The 27,109-nt window shown below is 44.1% G+C and overlaps 1 protein-coding gene across 1 annotated transcript; it reads right to left on the reverse strand.

Annotated features, from left to right (window-relative positions):
* Positions 1-6,907: 6,907 nt before the first annotated feature.
* Positions 6,908-19,582, reverse strand: LOC309370334 (uncharacterized protein). The gene is made up of 2 exons (XM_081911960.1): positions 19,517-19,582; positions 6,908-14,405 (listed from the first exon to the last, which is right to left on the reverse strand). The coding sequence occupies exon 2, from the start codon at positions 14,351-14,353 to the stop codon at positions 9,713-9,715; it is 4,641 nt and encodes a 1,546-aa protein (XP_081768086.1). The 5' UTR covers positions 14,354-14,405; positions 19,517-19,582; the 3' UTR covers positions 6,908-9,712.
* Positions 19,583-27,109: the final 7,527 nt, after the last annotated feature.

Consider the following 27,109-nt stretch of genomic DNA (forward strand, 5'->3'; position numbering starts at 1 on the left):
CAACCAAGTCGCAACACCTTCCACTTATCACCATACTTGAATGAAGATTGTACCAAGCTTTTGCTTGTTCACAGCTGGCTTTGAACCTCCCAGTGATCAGAACAAAGTGTTTTGGTACCTACAGGGAGGGTAGCATCAAAAACCCAATTGGTGCAACCTTCAGGGGCAGCTCATGGAAAGGGTACTCAGCAATTGTGTGTAATTATGTCTTTTGTCACGTGTTGTAAGCTAATAGCTGAAGTAGGTCTTTATACATAATACTTAGATTCTTACATATATTAATATATTTGTATTTGGTATAGTATTTTTCTATGCTGTAAGGATGTCAGACAGCATTTCTTTGTTCTTGGCAGGTGCTTCTCTGTCAGATGAAAACCGGCATCATTGGTTTTAGTAACTGAGGTTTGTGATTCTTGCCACGCTTTTAATGATCTGAGTTTATGATGACTCAAGTGAGGGAAGTCAAAATTGTCCCTCCTTTAGAAACAGCAGAATTGATTTAGGGTTGTTTTTTTTAACTACCAATGTTGTCATCCATGTGAACATGACATTAATTTAGCCACGTGGCTGGTCTTTTCTTTCCCCATAGAAAAATATAATAGGCTTGTCTCCCTCTCCCAGAACAATGGCCCAAATTAAACCTGCTGTTATTCAGTTTTCTCAGAAAAGAAAATTAGAGGGTCACTTCAATACAGGTCACGGCACTTTTCTTTTTTTCAACAATCACACTTGAGAAGCGGGCAGTCATCTCCTTCAGTTCTGTACTCTAGGAAAGTACTTGGTCCACAGTTTAAACACACCAAATTTTGCTCCTTAAGCAGCACTTGGACATAAAACAAACCACTAACTTGCAAAAATTAGGATTGGGTTTTAAATGCCCCACTTCTGACAGGCTTAAACAACCCTTGGACCTTAGGCATGTAAGAGGAAGTGTGGCACTGACATGGGATTGGTATTCTATTTCTGAGGTAGCTGGACCTGTTTCAGACTTGAGCTTCTAGGTGCTGCTGCCACCAACTGATTTTATCCAAATTTTCCCATACCTCACAAATGAGAGGCTGAGTAGTAGCTTGCTCAGGACAAGTGGGACACATTGAGCTACACCTTTGCTCTTGTAGAGCCACTATGTGGCAATTAGGTAGGTGCAACCACACCTGGCTGGCAATAGTGCCAAATAGTGCCTCCTCACACACACCGACAATGTGGTATCGAACCCAGCCTAAGCACGAAGAGCCAAGCACAGAGAAATGGGTCAACTAGGAGAGGAAGACTGGTGTCAAAAACTGTGCAGTGCCTACCTCTGATGAAGCTAGGGCAGTAACCAGGCTCTGAAGTTCCTACCCAAACTTTCTGGCTTCTTTTGGAGAGCCAGCCTGCTGTAGACCAGGTCAAAGACAAAACCCACATGGGAGTGGTAGCTAACAAGGCAATCTTTCCATCTTCCAACAGTTCATTGTTTGGTGACATCCTTCACAATTGTGTATACGTCCCGATAACCTCCAAAAGCAGCAATTGAGATGGCTCATCAACATGTCTCGTCTTTGCACATCAAACTATATCACACCACACCAATACTGATATAAAAGAAATGTTTAATAAGCGGCAATAAAGTAAGACTCCTTAGGGCACGCAGAGTACATACACAATGCATAAAGAGGAAGAAGAAACTTGGAAAGAGGCAGAGGTCTAAGCCTCACCTGCAGCCCCACAGTCTGTAACAAGAATGCGTTCTCTTCCACTGGTGAGTTAATAAAGCACACAGAAAAATCATGGAGCTGTCACTAAAGTAATGGCAAAGATTCAATACAATTTCCATGGTAAAGTAGCCCTAAGTGTTGTAGGTGTGTCAAACGGGTAGGAAGCCACTGAACAGAACCTTTATTTTTATATACATTTTCAAATGTTACTCAGGTGAGGTATATAAATATTACCTAATGACACATTTTACCAACAATTCACAGCAGACACGCTCTTCTTCTAAAGTCACAGCATTTCCCAGGGCCCTGAAGGGAATGAGACTCCAACTTAAGCCTTCAAATACCCAACTCATGATCACACACTGGGTTTGGGTGATGTGGACAGTACCAGACCTGATGGAAGGGGAATAGAGAGAATAGACCCCCCCAACACACACATTTGGTTCATCAAAATGGGGAAGATAGGAGTCTCTTAGACACAGCAAGTAAAAAATACCTGTGCAACACAGAGTGAAGAATGAACTGACTATAAATCAACACAGGAAGTGCAGAACACACCTGCAGTCTTGTTGAGTGCTGTGCAACACACTGATAGAGGTTCATTCAACTGGGCAGGAGGTTATCCTAAACTTCAAGAATGCCCTTGTGGAAAGGTTGCAAGTCTAACCCCACCTCACCTCGTTTAACAACTTCATCTGAGAATTGAGGACTTTTATAATGGATATAGGCAGGGCTGAAGCTTTTCAGACGGCAGAAGGAGGTGCAAGCAAAGCAACAAGTTTTCTGGAGCTACATTAGGAAGCTGCATTGCCATGTTTTCCATAGAAAGAAGAGAGGGGTGATGGGTGAGAATTCTGAATGGCCAAGACAAACAAGAAGAAACAAACCCTTAGGAACTTCTACACAAGCCTAATTTTAAAAAGTATGAGATACTGTAATCAAAAAGAGACATTCAAAATAAGACTAATACAACACAGGAGGGAGCAGAGAGCATAGAAATACTTAATGGTCCAAAGTAATAAAACAAAATAAATTCAGGGAGAGAGAGATGGGGCCCTGTACTCTTTACAACAGCTGGAAACATGGGAAGTGATGAATGATTGGCTTAATCTAAAAAAGAAGGGGGGGATGAGCACAGGAAACATCAAACACACAACACAAGAGGTGCTGGTTAGATTACAAGAGTCAGCTATAAATGATGCTTAGAGGGCACCATCACTTCCTCCATGTATGCCACTGGCATTTCTTCCATCCTATCCCCAGCAAGAGCTCCCCTTAATTCAGTATCCCTGAGTCCACCTGCCCAGGTGAATAAGCATGCAGAGATGTTGAAGCAAAATATGTCTCTTTCTCTATGTGGCAAGGCCAGTGAAGAAGGGCAGTCTTCAATGAGATGTGCACACACATTTACACAAATATCCCCATAAGGACTTAAACATTAATTTGTCACTGAAAACATTATTACTAAAAATTCTTATTGCTCACATGTACTGTCCCCAAAGAAGCACGTGACAAAGCGGGCTGCCCAGAACTGCACTTTGACTCGCTTCCACAGAAAATGAGATTTTAGATAACCCATGTAATGCTTTTACTCGGTTTAGGCCCAGTTCTAAGTAATTTCATAAGCCAGGGCCTGGGCTGTTTCACTTCAGATTGCAGGCGAGAGCTCACATGATTGAACACTCTATCATATGAAAACATTCTCCCACATGCAAAAGCTAGCATATCGGGGAGGATAGGCTAAAACAATTCGCCCCGATAGCGTGCTTTCTATGTGAAAGGGCTTTTAAATATGGAGTATTCAATTATGTAAGTGTCATTAATATTCATTTGTCTATTCTGGGTATAGCCCAAATGCAACTTCAATGGGAACTAAGTCCTTGATTTTGCAGCATAAACTCCAGACCAGATGCCAGTCCTCCCCCCCCCCATGTCCAATTATTTTTGCAGTAGGAACCCCCCACCCACCCAAAAAACCATACTACCGGTACATTGCAAACCAACAGCACACCCAAGACTTATTAGCACAAAGTACAGGAAATAAATATTTTAAAACTATTTACAGTATTCTTCTAGTTTTTGTGACCACCCAGGAAGAAAAGGCAGCAATTACCCTGCACCTAGGAAAGCATTACAACCGCTAGCTGGATGCTATGTTAACACAGCACCTACTATATATATTTATATATAAACACACATATACATATATGTATATATTCACATTGCATTTTAAAGTCACACACAAAAAGCAGATTCTTAAAAAACCTTTGATAAGCATTACAGTGTAAAAAGACCCACTTAGGTAAAAGGTCACACACGGGTAACAAAACCCATTCAGACTCCACTCATTTCCACTATTTCTGTGAGAAACAATTCTTAGGGCGACACTTCAAGAGGGAAGAGTTTTTAAGAAGAGGCCAGAGTCTCCTCTACCTGCAAACCAGAGCTCCTGAGTTCATCTTAGACTAGATAGGGAATTTTTCAGTGACCTAGATAAATGGGGGGGGGGAGGTTTGGAAATACAAAAGAAACTAACTGACAACAGGGGAGCAAGAAGAAGGCCTAGGGAAGAACATACAAGTGTCTTTTCATTGAGATTATCTGTGCCAGGAAGATGCTGCATGGAGATTATCTCTGTGCAGGAAAATAGCATGCATGAAGTGGCCCGAGGCAGTTTAACCCCTCAGAACCCCCTATGATCATATATGGGACCTTTCAGGAACACAGGGACCTCGCCCAGATAGCGCCATTCCATGAAATTCAAGAACTAGGCAGAGCTAGATCAGGTGTGCCTGTAGCAGGGAAGGGAGCAGTGGCAGATGAAGTCCAAGCAAGGACAGAGGTGGGATGTGTGAAAGACTAGGGAGGCACTGGTTTGTAGGCCATTGCATAGCATCATCAAATATCTCTTATCTGCATATTTGTTTCTATTTGGTGGGCATGTGGGAACTGAGTGAAGAGAGTTATATTTATAGCAACATTTTTCAGAGGCACTCACAGATTTAATGAAGTCCCTTTTCAATTTGTGGAGGAATTCAGTGTAGCACTAAGGAGATTATTCTGTCAACACAAGCATTTCAGCTTTCCAGAAGGAACGATCGCCCTTCTCCCTCCTCCGCTTGCTGTCAATTACCCTGACACACAGCCCCGAGCCAATTTGGGAGGCAGGGAGGAGAGGGGCTAAAAGCCCTGTTGCGCTCACAGAAGACCTTGTGCTGGCTCCTGCTAGTGGGACTCAATAGTTGAATCCAGCCCAATATTTGGCATTTCCCTTTGGCGCAAGTTAATTCCCCATTGCTCTGCTGTGCTTCCTGGTGATGAGGAAGAGTGGTACCAACACTGATTTCTGCAACAAAAAGAGAAGCGAGGTACTGGCTACCACCTTTAAAGAGGACAAAGGCAGAAGACTGTCTTATCAAAGCCTCTGCCAAGCTAGTGCCATCTAGATGTTTTGGCTAGGGCAGATAGGAGCTGCAGTCCAAAAAATTTGGTGGGTAGCAGGCTGGCAAAGGCTGCCTTATCACATGAGGCTACAAATGGAACAAGGAAATGACTCTGTAGAGAAAAAGATCTTTTCAGCAGCTTCTGGTTTAGAAGATGAATAGGAATAATTGGCCAGGATGTTGCAGCTCATAATAATAATAATAATAAATGATTAGTGATAAGCCTCAGTAACAGTTTTGTGCAGCTTAAATATTCCCCAGACATAGAATGGGAAAAGGGAGATATCATCATTATTCTTACTACTACAAAGCAAAACCCTATGCATAGTGACAGTAATAATGTCAGGAGGAAAGTGCCATAAATAGCATTCCTGCAGGAGCCACCCAGAAGCTATGACAGAGGAACTGTCCAGAGCTAAAGTTGCTACAAAAGTTTCTCTAAGCATTGTGTGCCCTGCACCATCAATCCCTGATAATGTGCACAGAAGTTGGGGCTTTCCCTTAAGTACAAGATAACAGCCTTCATTGAAAATTACTGAAAGTAGTAATACTCTCAACCACAGGGAAAGAAAAGCACTGCACACTTGACCAAGAAGAAGGCTGTTGGGAGAAAATGGAAGCACAACTTATGGAAGATATTTTTGTGAAGAACGTCTAGTTTGTCTCAGCAAGAAGGGAGGGCAAAGGGCCAGATTTAAAGAGATGAGATATAAAGAGATGAGCAACAGGGCAAGTTATGGGGAATTCTCCGCCATACCATCGGGGGGAAGAGGGTCCCTTTTCAAACATGGTGTGTGCTAAAGGAGAGGCTAGGATTCATGATGGCCCATTGCATCTGATGGAAAGAAAACAGTACAGAGGCTAGTTTTATCCAATAAGCAAAGCCATCCACTCTCTTCTAGGAACGCCCAGGTAGCATGGAAACAAGAATGTGCAAACCACCCCAGTTTGACTATACTTGTGAGCAGGGATTTTGCGACAGTACTCACTGGTATCACCTCTTTTTTGCTGTCTGTGGCAGCCATCTTGTGCTGACACCTACCCCACTTTTATCAAGACATGAAACTTCATTTTTTACCCCCACAAAAAGCACTGCCTGTAGACCATTTTGGCAATGGGGCCCAAGATGCTTAATCAGTAGAACCTGCCGAGCACGTAGAGAGGAGCAGAAACAGAGCCACGGTTAGAGGAACTGAAAAGCCTTTCTTGTCACTATACTGAGTAAGGCTATTACAGTCGCAACCCCAGACTTCTCCCCTTACTCTCGCAATTCTTTTGCTAGTTTATAACATCACCAGGCCATAGCAACTGTACTACTGCAGATAACCATCAAATCTGGAAAGAGCACTATTTTTGCTGCAGAAACCAACAGAGGACACACACCCCTTGCAAAAAAAGAAAGAAAAAGAAAGACAAATGCTGAAGAAGTGGACGGATGGGAAACAGTGCGCAGGAATTAAGCCCCTGCAAAGAGAGGAGCCCAACCCAAGAAGGCTGGTTTCCAAAGTTATATCTACTGGAAGAATTAAGAGTCAAGTTCTCCCTACCACAAAAGTGTGTTGCAGGGCATCAAAGGGAGAGGAAATGGCCTCTTTGCAATTTACTTAGCGGACAGCATATCAACCTGGCATGTTGGTGACATAGTGTCACTTGCATGACATAAGGACTGATGCACAGAGCACAGTCTGAAGAATGCCTCCCAACCAGAAGGTAGCTTTGCTTCAATATAAATGATACTAAGCTATCACCATCAGAATTTATTTTAACAAAACAACAACTCTAAATTGCTTTAAACTACTTGGCTCACTTCTCTCCTCCCCCCCCCCCCAAGCTTACACTAGTCTATTGTCTACATGGCAAAGGCTTGCCTTGCCAGAAGCCACTGGTGCTAGAAGCTGGGATAAATCAACCACTGGACCAAACTCTCTCCAGACCTCACCAAAACACTGCAAGGCCTGGTCACTGTATTCCAACCTCTCATAAGCAACCTTGCAGAAAAGGTGGGAGGGAAGGGGCAACAGTGAAGCTCTCAAATGCTACACAGGGCTTACAAAGGGATTCTCTTAAGTTACAGACCACACAAGAAACGCGAAAGCAGAAAGGTGTAGAAATATTTTATTAGCAGTGTCGGGATCAGAATCAGTAGCCAAAAGTACCACAAGGTGCTCGGCCACCCAGCACTGTGTTAGGAAGCAGCCCTGGGTTGAGGGAGCAGGAAGATTTTACAGCTTTCTGGATGGAGGCGTTTGAAGTTGGAGAAAAGTAGAGGTGAAAAACCTGACATGCTCACCCTTTCCTCTCTCTCACTCACACATACATGCTCACGCACCACACTTCCTTAAATACCTTTTAATACTCCTGGTGGAATGTCTAGCACATTTTATATGTGCAGTTCAAATAGCAATCAGACAAATACGTATCAATCTTTACAGAGAATGCTAGGCCTGACTTAATGCTTACAACAATTCATTTTATACAGCATGATTTACATCAAAAGACAGAAGTTAAAAATCAATGATTCAAAAGTATCCATACAAAAAGAGTCCACCCTGATGTGTCTTATAGCTTTAGTGCACCCTCTCAAGACACAGACTTGGGTAAGCAGGTGAGCAGGAGGGCTTTGCAGTTCCAGGCGATGCCTCCCAAATCTCTTTGATCAATGGAACAAATTATACATCTAGTTATTTGTGTTCTGCCTGCAGTAATGAGCTTTGGTATAGGAGTGCCAATGCTAACGCACCCTCCCTCCTTTAAAAAACAAAATAAAACCAATTTCCTTGCACCTAAGCCTTGTTCTTGCTCCCTAAAGAGTTTGCCTTTCCTTTTATTCTACAAATCCCTCACCAACTGGAAAGACTGGTTCCAGCCAGTTAATATAATAATGTGTAAAGATGTGTTTGAGTACGTCGATCTCAGATGGTATCCATGGAAAGCGATTCTGAAAGGTCAAGCCATTCGAAGGCCTTCGCGGGAAGCTCCTGGGTGCCGCGCACAGCAAGCGAGAGGAAGTTTGCACAAGTTTCTAAGCAAATACCTCTGCCTTTGTTGTGATTTAAAGGAAAACTATGGAAATAAATAAAAGGCTGCTTTTCTCTCCAAGCCCAGAGTAGCAGCAACCACTGCCTGTCGCCCAGCAGATGGGTAGCACAAAGTACAAGGGGCAGGGAGTTTCCTCTGAGAAAAAAGCTGCTTCCAAATGCTGTCAGATCCAAAACAAATGTTTGCACTGAGAAGGGGACTGTTTGCCTTTCTAATAGGTGTTCGTAGAAATACCTTGTCTGAAGACAGATACTTCTTGACCTTTACATAATGCATTGATTAAACTTGCAAGGTGAGGCCTTGCAAGGGAGAGAGAAGCTTCCTTACTCTTAAGCTGGAACCAAACCACACTTGCAAAAGCACCAGATATTTCTAGTTGCTTCCTTGTTTGCAGCCAGCATTGCCTCATTCTTATTTTAATAACAATAATTTTTAAAATCTTTTTGACATACGGCAAACAGGGAAAGATGAAAAAAGAACTTGCAGCAACTGCATAGAAATCATGTAAGTTTACAGCAGAGAAGAACCTCTGACTACGGGCGCTTTCCAACATTACTTTTTACAGACCCACAAGATGCATGCAAGCTTCACTTTGGAATGGTTTTTTGTCCATCTATTTCACTGCTAAAATGTGCTTTCAAGTACCCATATTTCAGGGGTGTTCAGGCCTCACAGTAAAATGGACAGGAATACCACCATTCTGAAATGCATCCAGGCTTCATTTTAGGACACAGGACCGAAGGCGCCCGCCTGTAAACAACCATGTCAGAAGTGGCAGGCAGTGTGCATGTACTTAATAGGGGAGGGCTCTCTATCCAAACAAGCAGTCCAGTTCCTTTCTTGGCTAAGTACAAAGTTGGCTGAGCATGGCTGCCAATCACTGACGCTTCGGAATCAGCATCTTTTTGACACGAGAGCAAGGCTACGTTACAGCCAAGCCCCAGTTACACAAGATAGTCCAACTGTTCATACCTTAACAACAACACACACCATTCTGACTGACTGACAGGATTAAAGGATGCAAATGCTTTGGGTTTTGGCTTTATAATGCCCTGCTTGGTTTGAACAGTGCCAGGATGCTACAATGCACAAAAGGAAGAAAATGCTCCTGTGTGAACCCCAGCAGGTGGGCTGCCAAGGTCTATGGGATGTGCATGAAAGCTGGTTCTCTTTCCATTACAGTTCAAGTGCTTGTGCATTAACTATAAACTGCCAGCCTTTAAATCACACAGATTAATTTATTCAGTTCCTAAAAGGATAAATAAGGCACTGTACTTCGAACTGAAACTGCCAAACTCCTAGTTCCACTCCAGGAGGTTTCAGAAGCAGCAACTTTCCTTCTCAAGGGCAGAGAATAATAGCTTCTCCTTCTGGCTGCAACACAGCTAGGGGGCTCCTCATCATCTGAGAGCGGGGGGTTGGCCTTCAGCTAAACACTTGCCACCCTCCCCACAATGTTCAGAAGTGGATCTGTTTAATGCATTAGGAAGTATTTCTGTGACCCACCTCCTACCCACCCCCAACCCCAGCCGGTTACTTTGCATCCAGACACCTGCGTTTGCTGGGTGAAGAGTCTTTGCTTGCCCTCAGCTTCCTCTTGCCCTGGGCTTTGCTGCTCTCCTGAATTCGTTTCATTGACCTAGTCAGGGCTTTGCCACTGCTTGCCTTTGGGGCAGCCACTTTGGGAGGTTGGCTGCTGGAGTCGCGCACCACTTTCTGCTTGGGAGGCTTAGCAAGCCCTTCTTGCCTGGAAGGCAGACTTGCCTTTTGACCGGCCTTGGCTTTCCCCTTCTGGACGGGGGGCTTCCTTTTCCCAGGTCGCAAGTCATTCAGCTTCTTTGCCTTCTCGTTCCCAGACACAGGCTTATGACTCTTGTCGGCAGCCGCCTGCTTCCTGGTAGCAGGAGGCCCTGCAGGCTTCGGTTTACTGGCTTTCTTAAGAGGAAGCCTTTCTTTGCTCGAGGTGCTCAACAGCCTCTGTGACCTGCTGCTCTCGGTCGGCGACTTCTTCTTGGTTTGCTGAAGGTGGCCTTTGGATGAGGTCTCCTCCTGTCCCTTGCCTTTCGCCTTTCGCCCCTTCCCTCCTCTTTCAACCAGGCTTGTCTTAGTCGCAAGTGGGGGTGCTTGGACCTGCTGGGCCAGTTTCGGAGACACCAGGGGCTTAATGCACAGGCTCTTGCCGCTCGGCTTGCTTTCAGCAGAGGGGTGCTTGGTCACGCCGTCGTTCTTGTCCTGCTTGGCCACCTTGCGTATGGCGTTGAGCTTGCCTCGCAAGTTGGAGTACTTCCTCAGGATGCGAGAGCTGGTTTGCACAGGCGTGCTGGGAGGCTGGGCACTCTTGGCTTCGGCTTTGTGTTCCACGCTTGCTTCAGAGGGAGGCGTCTGCTTCGAACTGGCAGCCTGCTCGGGCTCTTTGTCCTCAGAGCCCTCTCGAAGCTTAGCCCACAGCCTCTGAATCTTGATGGTGTTTTTGGCCGGGGTCATAGCAGCAAACTTCTTCAAGTGTTTCTTCAGGCGCTCAGCTTGAAGGGAGCTAGGGTAGCTGCCGGAATAACAGCCCTTCTGGAGTGGAAGCTTGATGAGGGGGATGTCCCCTGGGAGACGTGTGTTCATCTTCTTCACAATGACCAGAGACTTGGTTTCAGTGGTCTCCATAAACCACTTGCAGATGTTGGACATGTCAAACCCCTTCATGAACAGCATCTGAACCGGGGAGAGCTTCTGGCCTTCCGTGGGCCCTTTTAATTTGCGGGTCCTCTTCTTGCTTTTCCAGATCTCTTTCAGTTTGTCGGATTTATTCTTGACCTTTGGAGCTGGCTGAGCCTCTTTCTCCAGCTGAATCCACCCTTTCTGGACCTTCATGTACTGAGTGTTAAAGTTAGTGATGAGTTCTTGGTTCTCTTCCTCAGCACACCATTCCACAAAACTGGGCTTGTTGTCAGAGAGCACTTCCATGCTACTGAAGCCAACGGTGTCTTCACTCTGTGCATTTTCTTGGTCTGTGACATTAGAGCCTGCTTTTATAGTCACAGCATTAGAATCTCCTTGTACAGTTTCTTTTCCAGAAGTGTTTTTGGAGGCAGTGGCCACAGGGGTTGGGGCAGGGGTGTGCCTCAGGTTGTAGAACTGGAGAGCTGGCTTCTTAGATTTTACCAATCTCTCTGGTGGTACAAGCTTGCTTTCACTCCTGCTAACAGAACTGGGCCCATGCTGGGTGTGCAACTGCTCTGTAACCTCCATCATACTGTCAAAGTTATCTGGAGTGCCTGATGTCAAATCTGACTGCTTTTCACCCTTATCAGAGGTCTTTGCTGGGACGTGAACACTTCTCCTATCAGAATCACCCTCTAAGCAAATTTCAAGCATTGCCCCTGCCTTGTCCTTGTTTCCTTCTCCATTCTGGTCTTCCTCTACTATGGTCTTTTTCGCTAACAGTGTCTGAGAGGCCTGTCCCATTGTGATGTCATTTCTGTCACCTGGCTGCTGCTCAGAAGAATTCCCAATGTTGTTTAGCAGTGTTTCATGGAACCCGTCATTTGGGAAACACAGCGATGCTGCACCGTCAAGTTGCATCTCCCTCTTGAAACGCTTAGCACCAGGGCTTTTAGAAAGCTTGATCTGAACTTGAGGAAGCTGTAGAGACATGGAAGAAGTTGATTGCTCAGGACTATCCTCTGCAGATGACAGGGATTGCTGGCTTCGAAGACAGCGATCAGATACAATCTGAGGCTTTTTCTCCCGCTTTCGTTTTTTGTCCAGGCTTGTTTTGGAAGAAGCTCCCTCCTTGTTGTCCACTTCTGATGTTTGGGGCACTGCTGGAGCTTCGCTATCAAGTTCCTTTCCATCATCCACCTTGCTTGTTTCACTTGTATCTTTTACTGTTCCCTCTTCCCAATCTTCATCATTATCTGCAACAGGCAACACAGTCTCACTTTCCCCAGAGTGGATTCCACCTGAGTCCAAAATCCCTTCAATGCTATTTTGAGTATTAATACTTTCATGTGCATCTGCACCCTGCAAGCTGCCAGGGAGCTCTGCAGCATCCAAGTCAGGAAGTGACTGTGAGAGCTCCATATCTAACTTGCCAGGTCCCACCACCAGAGATTCTATAGAAGGAGCCCCTGAAGGAGCCTCTCGGTCAATATGGGCAGGAGGCTCAGATACCACAATACCAGAAGACACTGCCCTTGAACTGGCAACAGGCTCCCCTGGACACATACGCTCTGGGATAGGAGGGAGTTCTCCAGGGAGGGCTATGGAAGGCTCCAGACGGACAAGGGCAGGAGGTTCTGCCAGGTCTATAGGGGAAAGAAGTGGGGGTTCCACATCGGAAGGGAGTTCTACAAATGGTGGCAAGTGTTCAACAGGGGCAGGTTCCTCCAGTGGAGGCATCAAGTCCATTCCAGGGGAAAGGTCTTCAGGGGGCTGAAGGGCCATGCTGTCAGGAGGCACCTGGTCTGGAAGAATGGAAGGCTCAGGGATAGCCTCGGTCTCTGAGAACATGGCACTTTCCTCACCACTGGCAACCTCTGAAGCAGACAACACCACAGATTCTCCTGTGTTGCCACTGTCTTCATTGGGTCTGCTACTCTTCCAAGAGTCTGTGCCATTGCCAGCCTTCTGCACAGTGTCCATGTCCATTTCGTCCTGTGGCTCCCCTTTGTTCAGTTGGCAGGGAGAGACAAGAGTGGTCTGCAGTGAAGAATTGGACAGGCTGCCTTTCTCTACACGCAAAACAAGGCCGGGTGGCGGGGAGAGAGCAATTGTGGATGTTTCAGCAGAACTGTCTCCTCTCTCCTTCACAAAACTTACCTCAGGAGTGGCCTTCTCAGCCAGACAAATCTCATCTCTCTCCTGAGTACTGCTGTTGGAGGCATCTCCTTGAGGGATGGCCACAGCAGGTCTTTTGTCACCATCGCCACTCATGGCCTGGGCTGCTGCTAAGCAGCTATCACTTGGAAGAGAAGCTCCCTGGCTAGGGCTTGTCAGTACCTCAGGCCTTGGTGCCAGTGTGTTCCCACTCTCCTGTACATGGGAAGTCTTGGCCAAGGTACGAACTGTGGGAATCTCACAGCACTCACCGTTGTAGTAGTATCCACGAGTGCTCTTCCTTGCCGTCTTCCTAGAGGAGACCACCCTCTTGCTCTCAAAGTGGCACTCTGTAATTGGCTGGCTGATATAAACAACATCGCATTGGTTGTCATAGTCATTAATTCTCAACCCTGAAGGCCTTTTGCTCTTACGTGTGCTTTTGGTGGAGGATGAGTTACTCTTGGTCCTGGAGTGTCCATTGGTGGTTTTGTGGTGAACCACTGGCACAGGGCTATTGGATAGCCAGCCGTCCTTGGCATTCTCCACATGGGTCTTGTCAACAGGTTGCATGTTATAGCTCCCCTTGCTTTTCCCTGAAGCCTGGAGGTGGTTCTCTGCCTTCAGTCTTGCTTCTTGGTCATTCATTTCAGTATCCGGGTGCAAAGAGGCTTTGGAGCTGCACTGCAAGGCATTCTCTTTGTCTGCTCTCCTAGGGGAGTTGGTGGTGAAGCCTGGCTCTCGTGTTTCCTCTGGGAAAGCTTTAAAAGTGTTCTTCTGGGAGCCCACCAGACCGTCTTCACTCATGTGCATGTTTGTTGCTTTCACAGCATTGTAGCCTCCCAGCAAAGCTCTATTTTGCACCTGGTCTTTGTCATCCTCACCTTTCCTACCCCCCATCTCTTGGTCACTACCAAGGGCTTGGCCTTCCAGACTTTTAGCAGAGTGATGGGAATTGGAAGCAGTGAGGTATCCTTGAGAGGGACTGTCCCTGGGACTTGCAGAACTTGTTCTAACGCTAGGAAGCTCAGGGAAGTCTCTTCGGACAACTGGACTGCAGTTTTCCCTTCTATCTGTAGATTTCAGATCCACAGCCTGCTTCAGGGCATGGCAAAGTTTGCGCAGAGAGCCATGAGACCCTGATTGCTCTGTGTCCAGGGAAGAAGGGAGCTTTGATTCAGAGCAAGAAGTTCCAAGCTCCTGGTTCTCAGTGCGATACTGGCTGCAGCCAGAGCTACAAGTGGACACATCCATGTTTTCTGCTCCAGGTAACTGCTGTCCCTCACAGCCTGTCTGTACTTCAGTGCAAATGTCGTTTAGGACACGGACGAAGTGCTTCTGATGGTACGTGCACAGTCTGACCATAAATTTTTCCAATGGAGATTTCGGCTGGCCAAGACAATCTGCAGCGTCCTCACTAGAGAGAGGGAGAGAGAATGAATCAGTAAAGTTGGGTAGCAAATCACTTTACACTGCAAATCTTCACAACTCTCTCTCTTTCTGCTCCCCTACACTGCATGCTCTACGAAGATGGCAGCTCCAATTGTCTACCTAAAATGAGCAGGCAACTAAAGCAAAAGCTCAAGATTATGTTTGTCATTTCTCCCTTGCCTCCTCATGGCTCACCTATAGCCTCAGTATATTAAACACTGAAAAGTTATTGGGGCAAACCTTGCTTTATCCCTTCACTTTTGTCCTTTAGAAAGCTTGGTTCTAGGGGAAACCAATCTGAACAAGCTGGAAAACAACTACAGTCATATCTTGGCTTTCAAACGTCTTGTGAGTCGAACATTTTCGGCTCCCGAATGTCGCAAACCCAGAAGTGACTGTTCTGGTTTGCAAACTATTTTTGGAACCCAAATGTCTGACGGGGCTTCCATGGCTTCTGATTGGCTGCAGGAGCTTCCTGCAGCCAATCAGAAGCCACACTTTGGTTTTCGAACGTTTTGGAAGTCAAACGAACTTCCGGAAGAGATTCCATTTGACTTCCAAGGTACGACTGTACCAGATTCTCCATTTCCCTGCAGACATTTCCCTATTTCAGGCAATGAACAGACTGCCATCACTGCTCTGGGAATCTGGCCGAAGGGAAGGCCAAATATCTCTGTAAGTGATTATCTTCCCAAATTCAGTGCAAGTCCTCAACAGCTTCACAGGGGCAGGAGTTTAGGACAATGAATAGTCTTTACAACAGCTATATATACAAGATCCTTAACATACTTAGACTTAATAGCCAACCTATAGACAATAGCATTTGCCCTCTCCACATCAGCCACCACAATTCCATAAACATGAAGATTTGAAAGAGCTGTTTTGAATAATAATTAACTCAACAAGTGTGGAAGGAGGTGGCAGCCCTGAGGACAGCAAGGGGCTGGGGGATGGCAGCTGGAGTGTTTGAGAACAGCAAAGCATCAATAAACATCCCTATCAATCTTTTCCCTCCTGCCCCCAAAGTAGGTAGCCAGGTTCTGATTTATATATAACTTATATAATCCAGTGGCTAGGCTGCTGGTAGAGAAGATACATCATCCTAGAGAGTGAGCAGTATTATCTCTTGACAGCTACTGAATAAAACGATCAACCTTTCTGTCTTTGGGAAGTGCATGAAAAATTATTCACTCTCACTCATTATTGAACTCAGGAGGGGCACTTCTGAAGCGGTTCATATGTTAATGGCAAGCTAGGTGACAAGGTCTTGTGCTCATGTTTTCCTCCTCCTTGTGCCCCACTTCAGTTAGTTACTTCCTCTTTAGGACAAATCACAGTTTGCCATCACATCTAATCTGGCAAACTGTGGTTCACACCAATCCTCCAAGCAGGAATACAAACAAGTTTTGAACCATAGTGTGCAATCTTGGAGAGCAAGCACAGAAGCCATAGTTTGTGCTCTGATGAAATGGCATCTGAACAGAGGAGAGCTATGGGACAATTGTGTGTGCTAAAGAGAAGGAAACTAACTGAACCTGAGTATGGGAGGGAATAGAGTTGTGTGTCAACACAAAGCTTGTTCAAATACAGTCAAACCCCGTTTGTCGAATGCAATCCGTTCCGGAAGCCCGTTTGGCTTCTGAAATATTCGACAACCAAGGTGCAGCTTTCGATTGGTTACAGGAGCTTCCTGCACTCAAGCGGAAGCCGCACCGGATGTTTGGCTTCCGAAAAACGTTCAAAAAACAGAGCATTTACTTCTGGGTTTTCAGCGTTCAGGAGCCAAAACATTCCAAAATGGAGGTGTTCAGGATCCGAGGTTTGACTATAGTAGCAAACCATGTCTGAACGGAGCCACTATTAGAAGCTGGCTACTGATTCCAACGAAAAAGCATTCACATTAGTTTCTTATCAGGATTGCTCAGGCCTATCTCTCACAAATGAGGGAATACTCCTGTTTCTCAGCTGTACCATTGCAGATTTCTGTTAGGGGCTCAACAAGATTGAATGCTCTTCCATTTGAAAAAATGCATAGAAAACTAGATGGCTAGGAGAAGCATCCTTGCCTTTCTCTCTAACATGTTAGATTTCTATGTGTATTTCTTTTGAATGGAATAGCATTCAATCACTTTAAATCTCTAACCATTTACTGAAGTGGTACAGTCCAAACACAGGATTGCCACATGAGACAACTAGAGCTCAGATTGCCTGAAGTAGAACCTTATACTCTTATTTTGTAGCTTCTCTTTACCTGAGCTCTAATTGTTGGGTACATAAACCTCATATCTGAATATTTTGCAAGCCCACATAATCCATGGAAACTTCCTTTCCAGCTCATTCATAAACAGTGTTTGCCAATCTCTGAATCAGAATGGAATTAAGTATCTTAAGTAAATATATAATTGTTCAGTCCAATACATATTCAAATGCATGCATAGGACATCATCCTAGAAAACAGGTTTTTTTCAATCTAGTTTACTAATTATACTGAGATGTCAAATCAACATTCAATTATGATGTCAATCAAGCAGTTCCACAGAAAGAATCAATGGAAAAAGTGACCGAACTAATGATGTAAACCAAGCTTTCCATTCGGTTATTTGAACTATCCTTGAGAAAGTCAGGCAAACTTAACAACTATCGTCAGTAAGCTAAAATGATAGAACCTCGGCCTAACTGAAACCCTGTCACAGTCCAAAGCAAGGGTAACCAACGTGGTACCTGTTGTTGAACTATAACTCCCATCAACTTCAGCCAGCATGAGCAGTTGTCAGGACAGCAGCCATATTTAAGTACTTAAACTGGGCTATAAAGATCCTGGATAGAGTATGGCTTCTCAACAGCATTCCCCTGGGTTCTGTTCAATCACTGTTGGGCTTTCTTTCGTTTGTTAAATTAACTGGAAACTTAAAGGACCAACACACCAGCATATTTAACTGAGAGTCACGTTGATTTTAATGGAACTTGCTTCCAAGTAAGTATGCTTAGGATTGCAGTCTCAAGAGGCCAAATAAAAGGTGAACTGTGCTTATTAAGGTCACTTCTTAGACCTGTTTATTGAGCATTCATCCTATTTTTTGTTAGCAAAAAGCTTGCAAGGAGGTTAGACAGCATCATTATGATTTGTTTAAAGGGAGTTTACACAATTTTACATCAAGCAATTGTTACCCCCCCCCCATTTTCACAGTACTTTCCTCATCACAAAAGGTCTAGTTTTGTGGAAAACACTAATAATAATAATAATAATAATAATAATAATAATAATAATAATAATAAAAATTTTTATTTATGCCCTGCCCTCCCCAGCCAAGACCGGGCTCAGGGTGGCTAACACCAGGTAAAAACAATTGATTAAAATACAACTTAAAAACAAGATTAAGTAATCTGATGTACAAGAGCATCAAATCAACCACATTTGTGCTCCTTGATTTGGCAGTATGTGACTGAACCCCACCTGAAAATAGCAACAGTCTAGCAGCACCTCAAGATCATTTAATAGTTAGTTTTTAAAATGAACAAGGGATGTACTCATGACATTTCACTGAGTCTGGTCCAGACACTGCAGTCAAAAGGTTTCTTAGCAACCATTAGGATACAGGTAGGGTTCCCCGCTAGGTCACAACCTGCAGAACCTTCTCATCTCTTGGGTAGAGCCACAGCCATTAAACAGGATTCAGCTGTGGCTTTTCCTGTTTCTCCTCCTAGGCCTCTTACGCACCCTCCACCCCCAGCTGCTGTGTGTCAAAACAAGAGTTTCTCTGGCTGCAGCAGGTGGGGGAAGTGTGAGTGTGGAAACTGAAGCTGCATCCTCCTTCAGAGCTGCAGCAATATTAAAGTAACAAAAGGATTCACATGGTTGTCGCCTGGCAAGCCTTGATGCATGTAGGGATGTCAAATCTGGATCTTGATCAGCTAAACTCACACACTGCAGAAGAACTCCCATTTATGTAAGAACAAAAGAACATTCAAAATGGTGGTTGTTGCATATGCTTGTTTGCAGATAAAGTAACTCTTTGCAGGATCCACTTTTCCAAAACTCTTGAGAGCCTCCAGCTTGCATAGATTTTCCTGCACATTTTTTTAAAATACGAACTTTAAAAAATCCCAGTATAAACACATCTTTCATTGGAAATTGCGGGTAGTTTATTTTTGCTATCCTTTTTTATTACTTTACCTTGTTGATCTGACACATCTTAGCCTCTATAAAGCCCCCCCCCCATTCATCAAGGAGCTCTGTTCCTCTTCTGTTGTGCAAATAATTTTAAGAGCCTGGAGGTCACCCGCAACAGATTTCACCTCTCTGCCTACTGACTTTGGGGCTCTTATAGCACCTGCCACAGCTTTCCCCAGGGCAGCCATCATTGCTTCTTATTCCAGTTTGTCACTAAGTACGAGAGAGAGAAATCAAGGGGCAGTAGCTGTCATTTGTTCAAACACAACTGTTGCCATGCAACAGTCACAGTGCCACAATTAATGCTTTTCAGATTTTGCTCTGCAGTGCAGCTATTTGCATAGCTGGATGCTGAAACATGTCTATTTGCACAGAGCTGTCACTGGCTGGTGTTCTGTTCTCAATTAGTATGTGTGCACAAATCCCTACATGCACATATACAGTCTGTTTGTTGTTGTTGTTGTTTTGTTTTCTTCTGAAGGATGCACACAGGCTGCTAAAGAACATTTTAAAATTTCTGAGCAATGCTGGTGATTTTTAGGGTGGGGGCAGGAGATTAGCTACAATAGCAAACAACAGTAATCTTCAACTTGTAGGGATTTGGAGGGTTTACCTGAGAAATGTAGTTCTTGAAGTTCAGGCCATTCAGTTTGGCCCCTATTTGTATAACCACCAAAATCTTCTACTTAACACACAAAACACCCCCCTATTTCCCACTTCCTTAATATGACCAAAAAGGATGCATGTTCCCCAGCTACAGAACAGACTGTTTGGAATCCATCTAATTGAGCTGCTGTATATCCAAATAAGAGGGGTGCGTGTGACCCAATTAATCACCCACTGCCTCCCAAGTTTCCTTTCCATCTCCATTTAGCCCCCTGGTAAATCAGTTTGACAGAGTATAAGTTTACAGGTATGTTTTGTACCTCAGAGGCACAAGAAGAAGCAGCAGAACAAAAGTTCAAGGCTAAGTGTTTCTGTTCCTTTCAGATCACTCTAAGCACCACGATTATAGCTCTGTAAAAAAAACAAGACATAGCTATAAACTTATAAAACCCAGCCCTGGTTTTTTTTTATACATCAAGAGGGAGACTGTTCTCTCCCTCTCCCTCATGCTTTTCAGCAGCCAACTCACAAAACAGATTATCAGCAGCAGAAGTCCCAGCACCCAGCTGTAGCAGAACTTCCTCTCCCCTTCAGACTGAGGGGGCAACAAAAACCAAGGAGTTTGAATGGACAAGATGGACATGGTTTTGAGCCTGGGATGCAGAGGCTTTAGAAAGGTCAGTGAAGAAGTGACACATCACCTCTGTGCAGAAACACCCCTTATGAACAGTGGTCCAGACCTCCTCATAGCAGCCCAAAAAACACAGGTGGTTAGTTTGAAAAACTGCAGCCCACACCTGGATGGGCTGAGGAAGAAGAAAAACACACTAGTTCCACCCTTAAATGCATTTCCAGAACACCAATAATGTCTTTTAATCCTGAATGAATCTCTTGCGGATGATTTTTTAAAAAGGGGGAGACCCACTTCAAACTGAATAAAATTTTCCATCGATGTGTTTTTTTTCATGCAGAAAATGCAACCAAGAAACAAAACTAAGGCCAGTTTGTGTTGCCTGTGTTGTCTCAGGCTGGCTAGTTTATGAATCAGAACAACAAAAGCATTGGCTATAATCTGGAACAAGTCCTGTGCTTCCACCCATTTGTCACCCAATGCAGGGTGGTTGGCAGAAATTAGTCTACTCTGAACACACAAGGAAATCTGAGCCAGAAAAAAAATAGTTTATGAATCAAGGGGCTTGTAAAGAGGAGGGGTAGATTTTGTACACAATTCTAAAAAAGCCAAATACATAGGCAATCAAACCTACAAGTCCCTTGATTTTCTTTGTTTTTGATGATGTCTTTTGGATTAATATATTCTATATGGGAGAGCAAGGCAGAATTTTAGCCCTTCAGAGTATGGAATTTTGGAAGTACTATACATTTTTTAAAAGCAACCTTCTTCACTATCTGAATCCAATCAAGTTAGGTAAAGAAGCCTCTGCAACCTATATCAAGGGTACCTGATCTGTGCATTTTATTTCTTTCCAGAGCGTTCTGCTCTCCTTCCCACCCACCCACCCACCCTCACCCACCCACTTTCCCCCATACAACATTTTAATCACCAGCTGTGACGCATCTAACAACCTTCTTGTGGCTAATTGAAAAACGTTATCATTCAGTCCATCCCTTTTAAACCAGGGGAGATTTATCATGCTGAAACATTAACCCACGTACTGCTTTCATTTCAAGGGCTTTTCACAATGGTCCTTGCTAATTTTTCTGATTATCAAGGACGTTGGGGAGCTTTTCTTCCTCTTCCCCCCACCCCGGGTGAATGCATGGTGTTCCTGCCGCTGATGGTACAAACACCACTCACTCACTTAACAGCTGGGTGTCGTGGCAGCCACCACGGCCACCTTTATAAAATAAAAACACAAATAAGAGCTTGCAAACTTATGAATTGATGAAAGGCTTTGAACATGAAACTCAAACCCAGGAAAAAGAATCTTCTAATCCAACAATTCCAGGGCTCTGAGAATGATCTCTGTAGCTAGGAAATAGAAGCCCCAAGCTACAGAGGGCTACCTGACCAAGGCCACTTCTACTACATTAAAAGGTTATTACTGTGCGGGTTTATATAAGTCTCGATTTTACTACACTCTATGAACAGAAGATACCATTCATTCGCTTAGCACAAGTTCATACATCAAATCCACCGAGTTATCTTAAAAACTTCAGGTGAGGATATCAACCAATCATTAGAAAATGGATGAGCATCTTTAAAACATCACATGATGCCTGTATCCTGTGCAAACAGAAGTTTTTAAGAGAAGATAAATATATGGATAACATAATGAATTGCTCTTATGTGAGTAAAGCATTTGTTATTTATATAGATTTATATGCTAGCCTCATATTACTTATTATAACCCAGCCTAGAACTATGGCAAACAAAGCAGATAAGAATACAAATAAATAAAATCATACGGTAGCTAAGGGTATAATCTGGGGTTCTCAGTGCAAAACAATGGGCAATGCAGCACTCTCAGGCACCTGACTTGGTGCCCCCCAATCCTCCTCTTAATTTTTTAAAATTTAGTTTTTTAGCTTCTTGGAGAATGTTGACTGTGTTTTTTTCTGTGTTTTATTTGCTTGGGGTGTACAGTGTTATGTCTGTGTTTTTGGGAGGGGGGTTCACAGCATCTCCAGTTTTTTCTTGTGTGAAACTGGCACTTTATAGTGGCTACAGCAGTTTATTCAATTTCCAAACGTGCCCCTTGACAAATAAAAGTTGAAGAGTCCTACAAATGCCTTGAGTTGTCTCTCATGATTAAGGCTACCCACTCTAGACAAAAGGCACCATCAGTGCAGTGGCATAGGAAGGGGGTGCAGTGGGTGTGGGCCGCCCCGAGTGTCATCACTGAGGGGGTGACAAAGTGGCAAAAATATGTGTTTCTGGGTCACTACTGGGTGTGCCGCAATGCTCAGTCGTGCACATATTGAACGTGTGTAAATGGGGGCTGCCTGTACTGTACACACACAGCCACAGCGCCCCCCCCCCAACACCAGTATCTACTTACTTCTGCATAGAATAGGATCTTAAGACCACTGCCATGGTTGCCAGTTCATTTCCAGGCCCAATTCAATGTGTTCATGTTAGTGTTTAAAACTGTAAACAACACAGGCCCCAATTTTCTGAAAGACTGCCTCATTCCCTATAGACCACGGGTAGGCAAACTAAGGCCCGCGGGCCGGATAACCCATCTGCCTTCTGGATCCAGGAATCGCAGCATGGATTGCCAGCGCGTTTGTTCTTTCCCTCTCTCTCTCTCCGTCCCCCTCACATGGCGGCGTCAGTGGCACCTCCTCCCTCCCTCCTCCTGGCTTCTCCCCACCCTGCCTAGAGGAGGAAAGGAGCTGGGCTTTGTTGGTGCCAGCAGCAGCAGTGCTTGAGCGGCCGCCATTTTAAGCAGCCCCTCTCCAGAGCCCCTTGGCGCGCTGCTCATCGTCCCCCCGTTGCCGCCAGCCCCTGCCGCTCACAAGACACAGTTAAGCAGCCACCGGGGCTCGTGGTGCTCTTGCATCATTCCCCCCCCCAAAAAAAATATGGTCCAGCCCCCCCCCAAGGTCTGAGGGGCAGTGGACCAGCCCCCTGCTGAAAAAGTTTGCTGACCCCTGCTATAGACTGTCTCAGGTGCAGCAACTGGTGGGCGGTGTGGCAGCCTCAGAGAGGGCCTTCTCTGTGGTGGCCCCTAAGTACTCCTTCCCCAGAGGTGTGTCTGGCACCTCTTTACCCTGACCTTTGACACTTGAGGTGTATATCTTAAGATGGATCTTATTTTGTCATTTTAAGTTGTCTTAAACAGTTTTTGATGTGTTTTCAATGTTTTAACCCACCCTGGGACCTTAGATGAAGTGCAAGAATCCATCCATCCATCCACGAGAGTACCAGTAGACATGACTGCAGCAGAACCAAACAGGACAGAGTTCTGCTTTCTTACACAAATTGAAACCAGTGCCAATAGTGGCTAATGGAATCCATATTACTGGGACTATGCTAGCGTTGACTGAATTCTCTCAGAGAAAAATGCACTATTCAACTCTCGTCCTGGAAATTAGCACCATTTTCAGTGTTGTGTTGCTGAGTAAATTTGATGTTAAAGTTTATTTACATGCCTGAAACCTCACAATGCTATTTCAAAAGGATTGCGTGTGTGTGTGCATGTGAGTAAAACTAAAGGATTAAAGACAAAGTTATAATAAATAAAAGGGCTCAAGGGAAAAGTCACAGCAAGGTGCCTTAGCCAAAGGTAACAGCATGGCATGAAAATCATGCAGAGCCCTCCCTCCTCAGTTGACAGGGCAGTGAAGAAGGGAAATCCAGCCTTGACTTACCACCTGTATTATGTTATGTTGAAAGAAGTATATAGAGTTTCTATACTGCTGTGCGATGAATTGAATGCAAATTATGCTCCTTGCAGCAGATGGAAGGGTGGGGGGGGAGCATAGAAGTTGTTTTTTGCTACCTGAAATAATAGCCACCTGAATTTTCTACTGCCTGTATTGCTCTTCCCCCTCTTCTCACCCACAGCACAGGAAGCTTTGCTAGTGAAATGAGCTGTTGTTGGGTCTTAAAGTATTTCCAATTAGTTGAATCAAATATCTGGAGTCTACAGGCAAACACAGAGCTTAGCAATACAGTGAACAGAATGAAGTGCTGCCAGTTACTCTTGTTATGCAGAAATAAGTAGCTATAAGCATTTTTAACAAAATCACATTATTTGGGCTCGTATACAGGCATTTCAGGCATAGGTAGTACTAGGCCTGCTGTCAGGCTAGTTATTAATACTAACATCAAATCTTCAGCCTATGTGGCATATTAATCACAAAAGAAAATGGCTCCTCTGCTTGTTCTGCAGCCGGCAGCACCAACTGCTCCCACGCATGACTCACTAATAACAGCACACATATTGGGAAGTGAAATCCCACTAAACTCAGTCAGACTTCCTTCCCAGTAAAGGTGTTTAGATTCAGGCTGCTACTGTCAGCACCTCCAGCTAAACCTATCGTGAGGGCTGCTACATTGAAAGGACTGGACGGTTGTCATTCAAACCGAAATCCACTGGGCAAAAAAATTTTTTTTTTCAAAATCCCATTTGATTTGCAAAAAATAATTTTAAAAAATCAATGAATTGTTTGGTGATCTAAGGATGTTGGAGGATGTTTGTGCAGGCAAACATGTTTCTTGCTTATACTGACCAAAACAGAAAGCATGAATTGTACACCACATCTCTTGGTTCAGTCCCACTTCCTAACTGGGTTCACTGCTGATTTGATAAGCTTGAAAGAAAACAGCCTAATTAACACAGAGATGAATCCAGACTTCACTTCTGTTGACATGCACATCCTCCTAGCAGAGTCCCACATCAGAGAACACTTTCTCTAGCAGAGTAACTTCTGCAGATTCCCTCTCCCTCTGCAGCCCCCAGTGCCACTGCCTACACTCTGCCGGAGTACTGGGGGGTACTCGAGAACAACGTGGGAGGTGGCACTGGGAGCTCCAGCTGATGGAGAAATCTGCAAAGTTGGTTCATCCCATCCACCAGTAGGATCCCTCTGCTGAACCAAAACCCTTCCATGGATTGAGCCAGTCTCTCTGTCAACAGAAGTTAAAGACAAATTTGCCTATTTCTAGTATGGATTACTTAGCTAAAATACAGTGTATAGATAATTAATTGCACCTGGCCCACCAAGGCTTTAATTGTACTGTAGTAGTTTTTACCTATATGGATAACCATATACATGGAAAGCCTGGCATTCCCTAGATGTGTATACAAAGGCACATACTGGCATATTTTTGCTTCCAAAATTCAGACTATTCCTGCAGTAAAGATGGGTAGAAGATCAGAATTTCATCCAGCAATTGAGAGCACAGATTGTTGCCAAAGTAGGTCAGTTAACTTGAACACTAATTGGTCAGAACTTCCCAGGAAGCAAGTGCCCCCCCCCATGTTATTTAGATGAAAGGTAGAGCTGTTGCCAGTTTTTGTGCATTTGTTCTTGTGCATCTGGGAAACAACCTGCCCAGACAACCCTCCTGAAAAGAGTCTAAGGAAATCAATAGGTTTCCAATCACTCTCCTAAAACAAAGTTTGGGAAGGGAAGAAAAGAATACTATGCTTCCAGGTGTTAAGTTAAATGTTTAGGTAAAAGGAAGAATTTCCTTACACCCCCCCAAAAAAAATATGGGGTGCCACCATGTTTAGTTAGGGCAATAGGGCAGATCGCCCAATTTCAAAAGCAACTTACACTACCACATTGGATCTGTGAAGGACTGAAGGTTTGAGAGAGGTGAATTAGTAAAGGACTGTGTGTAGTAAATGCATATGGGGAATATAGTGATGAAAGAACTCTACTCCAACTTGACAGATCTATATATAAACCACAATTCCCAAGATTCTGTGGCATTCTAATGTCACAATGAGAACAAAACTCTGGATGGGGACAGACAAAGGGAAGGAGGGGTAGCTTTAGTTCTCAAAACACTTTCATTGTATTTTGTGAGACAAGCTAAATAGTCTACAGTCTGGAACACTGTCAAGAATAGATAGGCAACAGCAGGCTTAGCTCTCAAGCCACTATTGGGCCCCAAGTAGTTCCCTTTAATTTCTCCTATATAAGTAAATATTGGATGTTCATTGAGAAGGAGGGAAATAAAACATTAAGACTTCTAGCCAGTTTTGCAGTGCAGGCAAAATCTTTCACCCCTGGCAATAATAACCTAGTGCCTACTGATACAGAATTGTGGGTGACACCGGGTTGCAAAATACAGCTGCTGCCTACGTACAAAAGAACAAACTACAATGATGAACATTCTGCAAGTAATTCATAATTTGCAAAGTGACTATTAGGGACAGACAGAAGAAATTGTAGGGAGTTGGGATAAGTAATATTATTATGCAGAAACATTATGCCTCTACACTATGCAGCTACACTATGGAAAATGTGATACCCAGCAGAGGCAAGTCTTTTTGACCCTATAACAGTGTATGACTGACCATGTCTAATCAGAAGTAGGTCCTATTGAATTCAACAGGGCTGACTCTCAGGGAGTAATCTTAGGATTGCAACCTTAGTTTATCAGAGGAAGCAATTCCCCTCCTCTCACAATGGACTAGTCAATTAAAAGTCCATGTATGATGGCCCATAGAATTTAAAGAGAGTTGTTGAAAATGAAGCCTCTTTCTGTCTTTCTGCCTTGCCCTTGGTTGTGTTTGTTGCTGATGCAAACTGTGTGACAATGGAGGATCCCAGAAACTTGCACATATATAATGACTTGAGAACTCAGCAAACTACACAGCTGAGGTAGTTAAGAGTGCATATTAATAGGAATATGAGATTAGAAGGAAAGTGCTGTAAATGAATCATCCTGAGTGAAATATAGGATGGTGGAAAGGTTGTTTATAAAAAGTACAGGCATCACTAATATGGCCTTCTATCCAGCAGCCGCCGAAAACTATAGATCTACTTCTTTGACTGACTGGGGGGAGACGAAACTATGTAGAAAGGCCCTATAACACTAATTTCAAATCAATGCCTAGTGGCAGCATTGTGCTACACATAAGCCATATGCAAAAGGAATTATTTTTTTATCCAGATATGTACTGTGTTGCTCAAGACTTTTGTCTTGCCCATATAAATTAAAGGCTGTTAGCAATTACAATTACAACATTTCATAGTGTCTGTGGTTAGATTCAGATATTCATTTTTGAAAGAATGTAGCAAACACAAGTTTACACATTATTTTCATATTTTCATAATTTCTTCTGAACATGCTCCCATGTGGCAGGCCTGAGATTTATCATACCTAAGATACAATGAAAACATACTGTATCTAGTAATAATACCTCACTAGACTGAAAAGAGCATTCGGAAGAACCACAAGGAAGTGAAAGGTAAAAGACACCTTGTGG

Source organism: Podarcis melisellensis, assembly GCF_964234715.1.
Source record: "Podarcis melisellensis genome assembly, chromosome: 5".
Classification (NCBI taxonomy): domain Eukaryota; kingdom Metazoa; phylum Chordata; class Lepidosauria; order Squamata; family Lacertidae; genus Podarcis; species Podarcis melisellensis.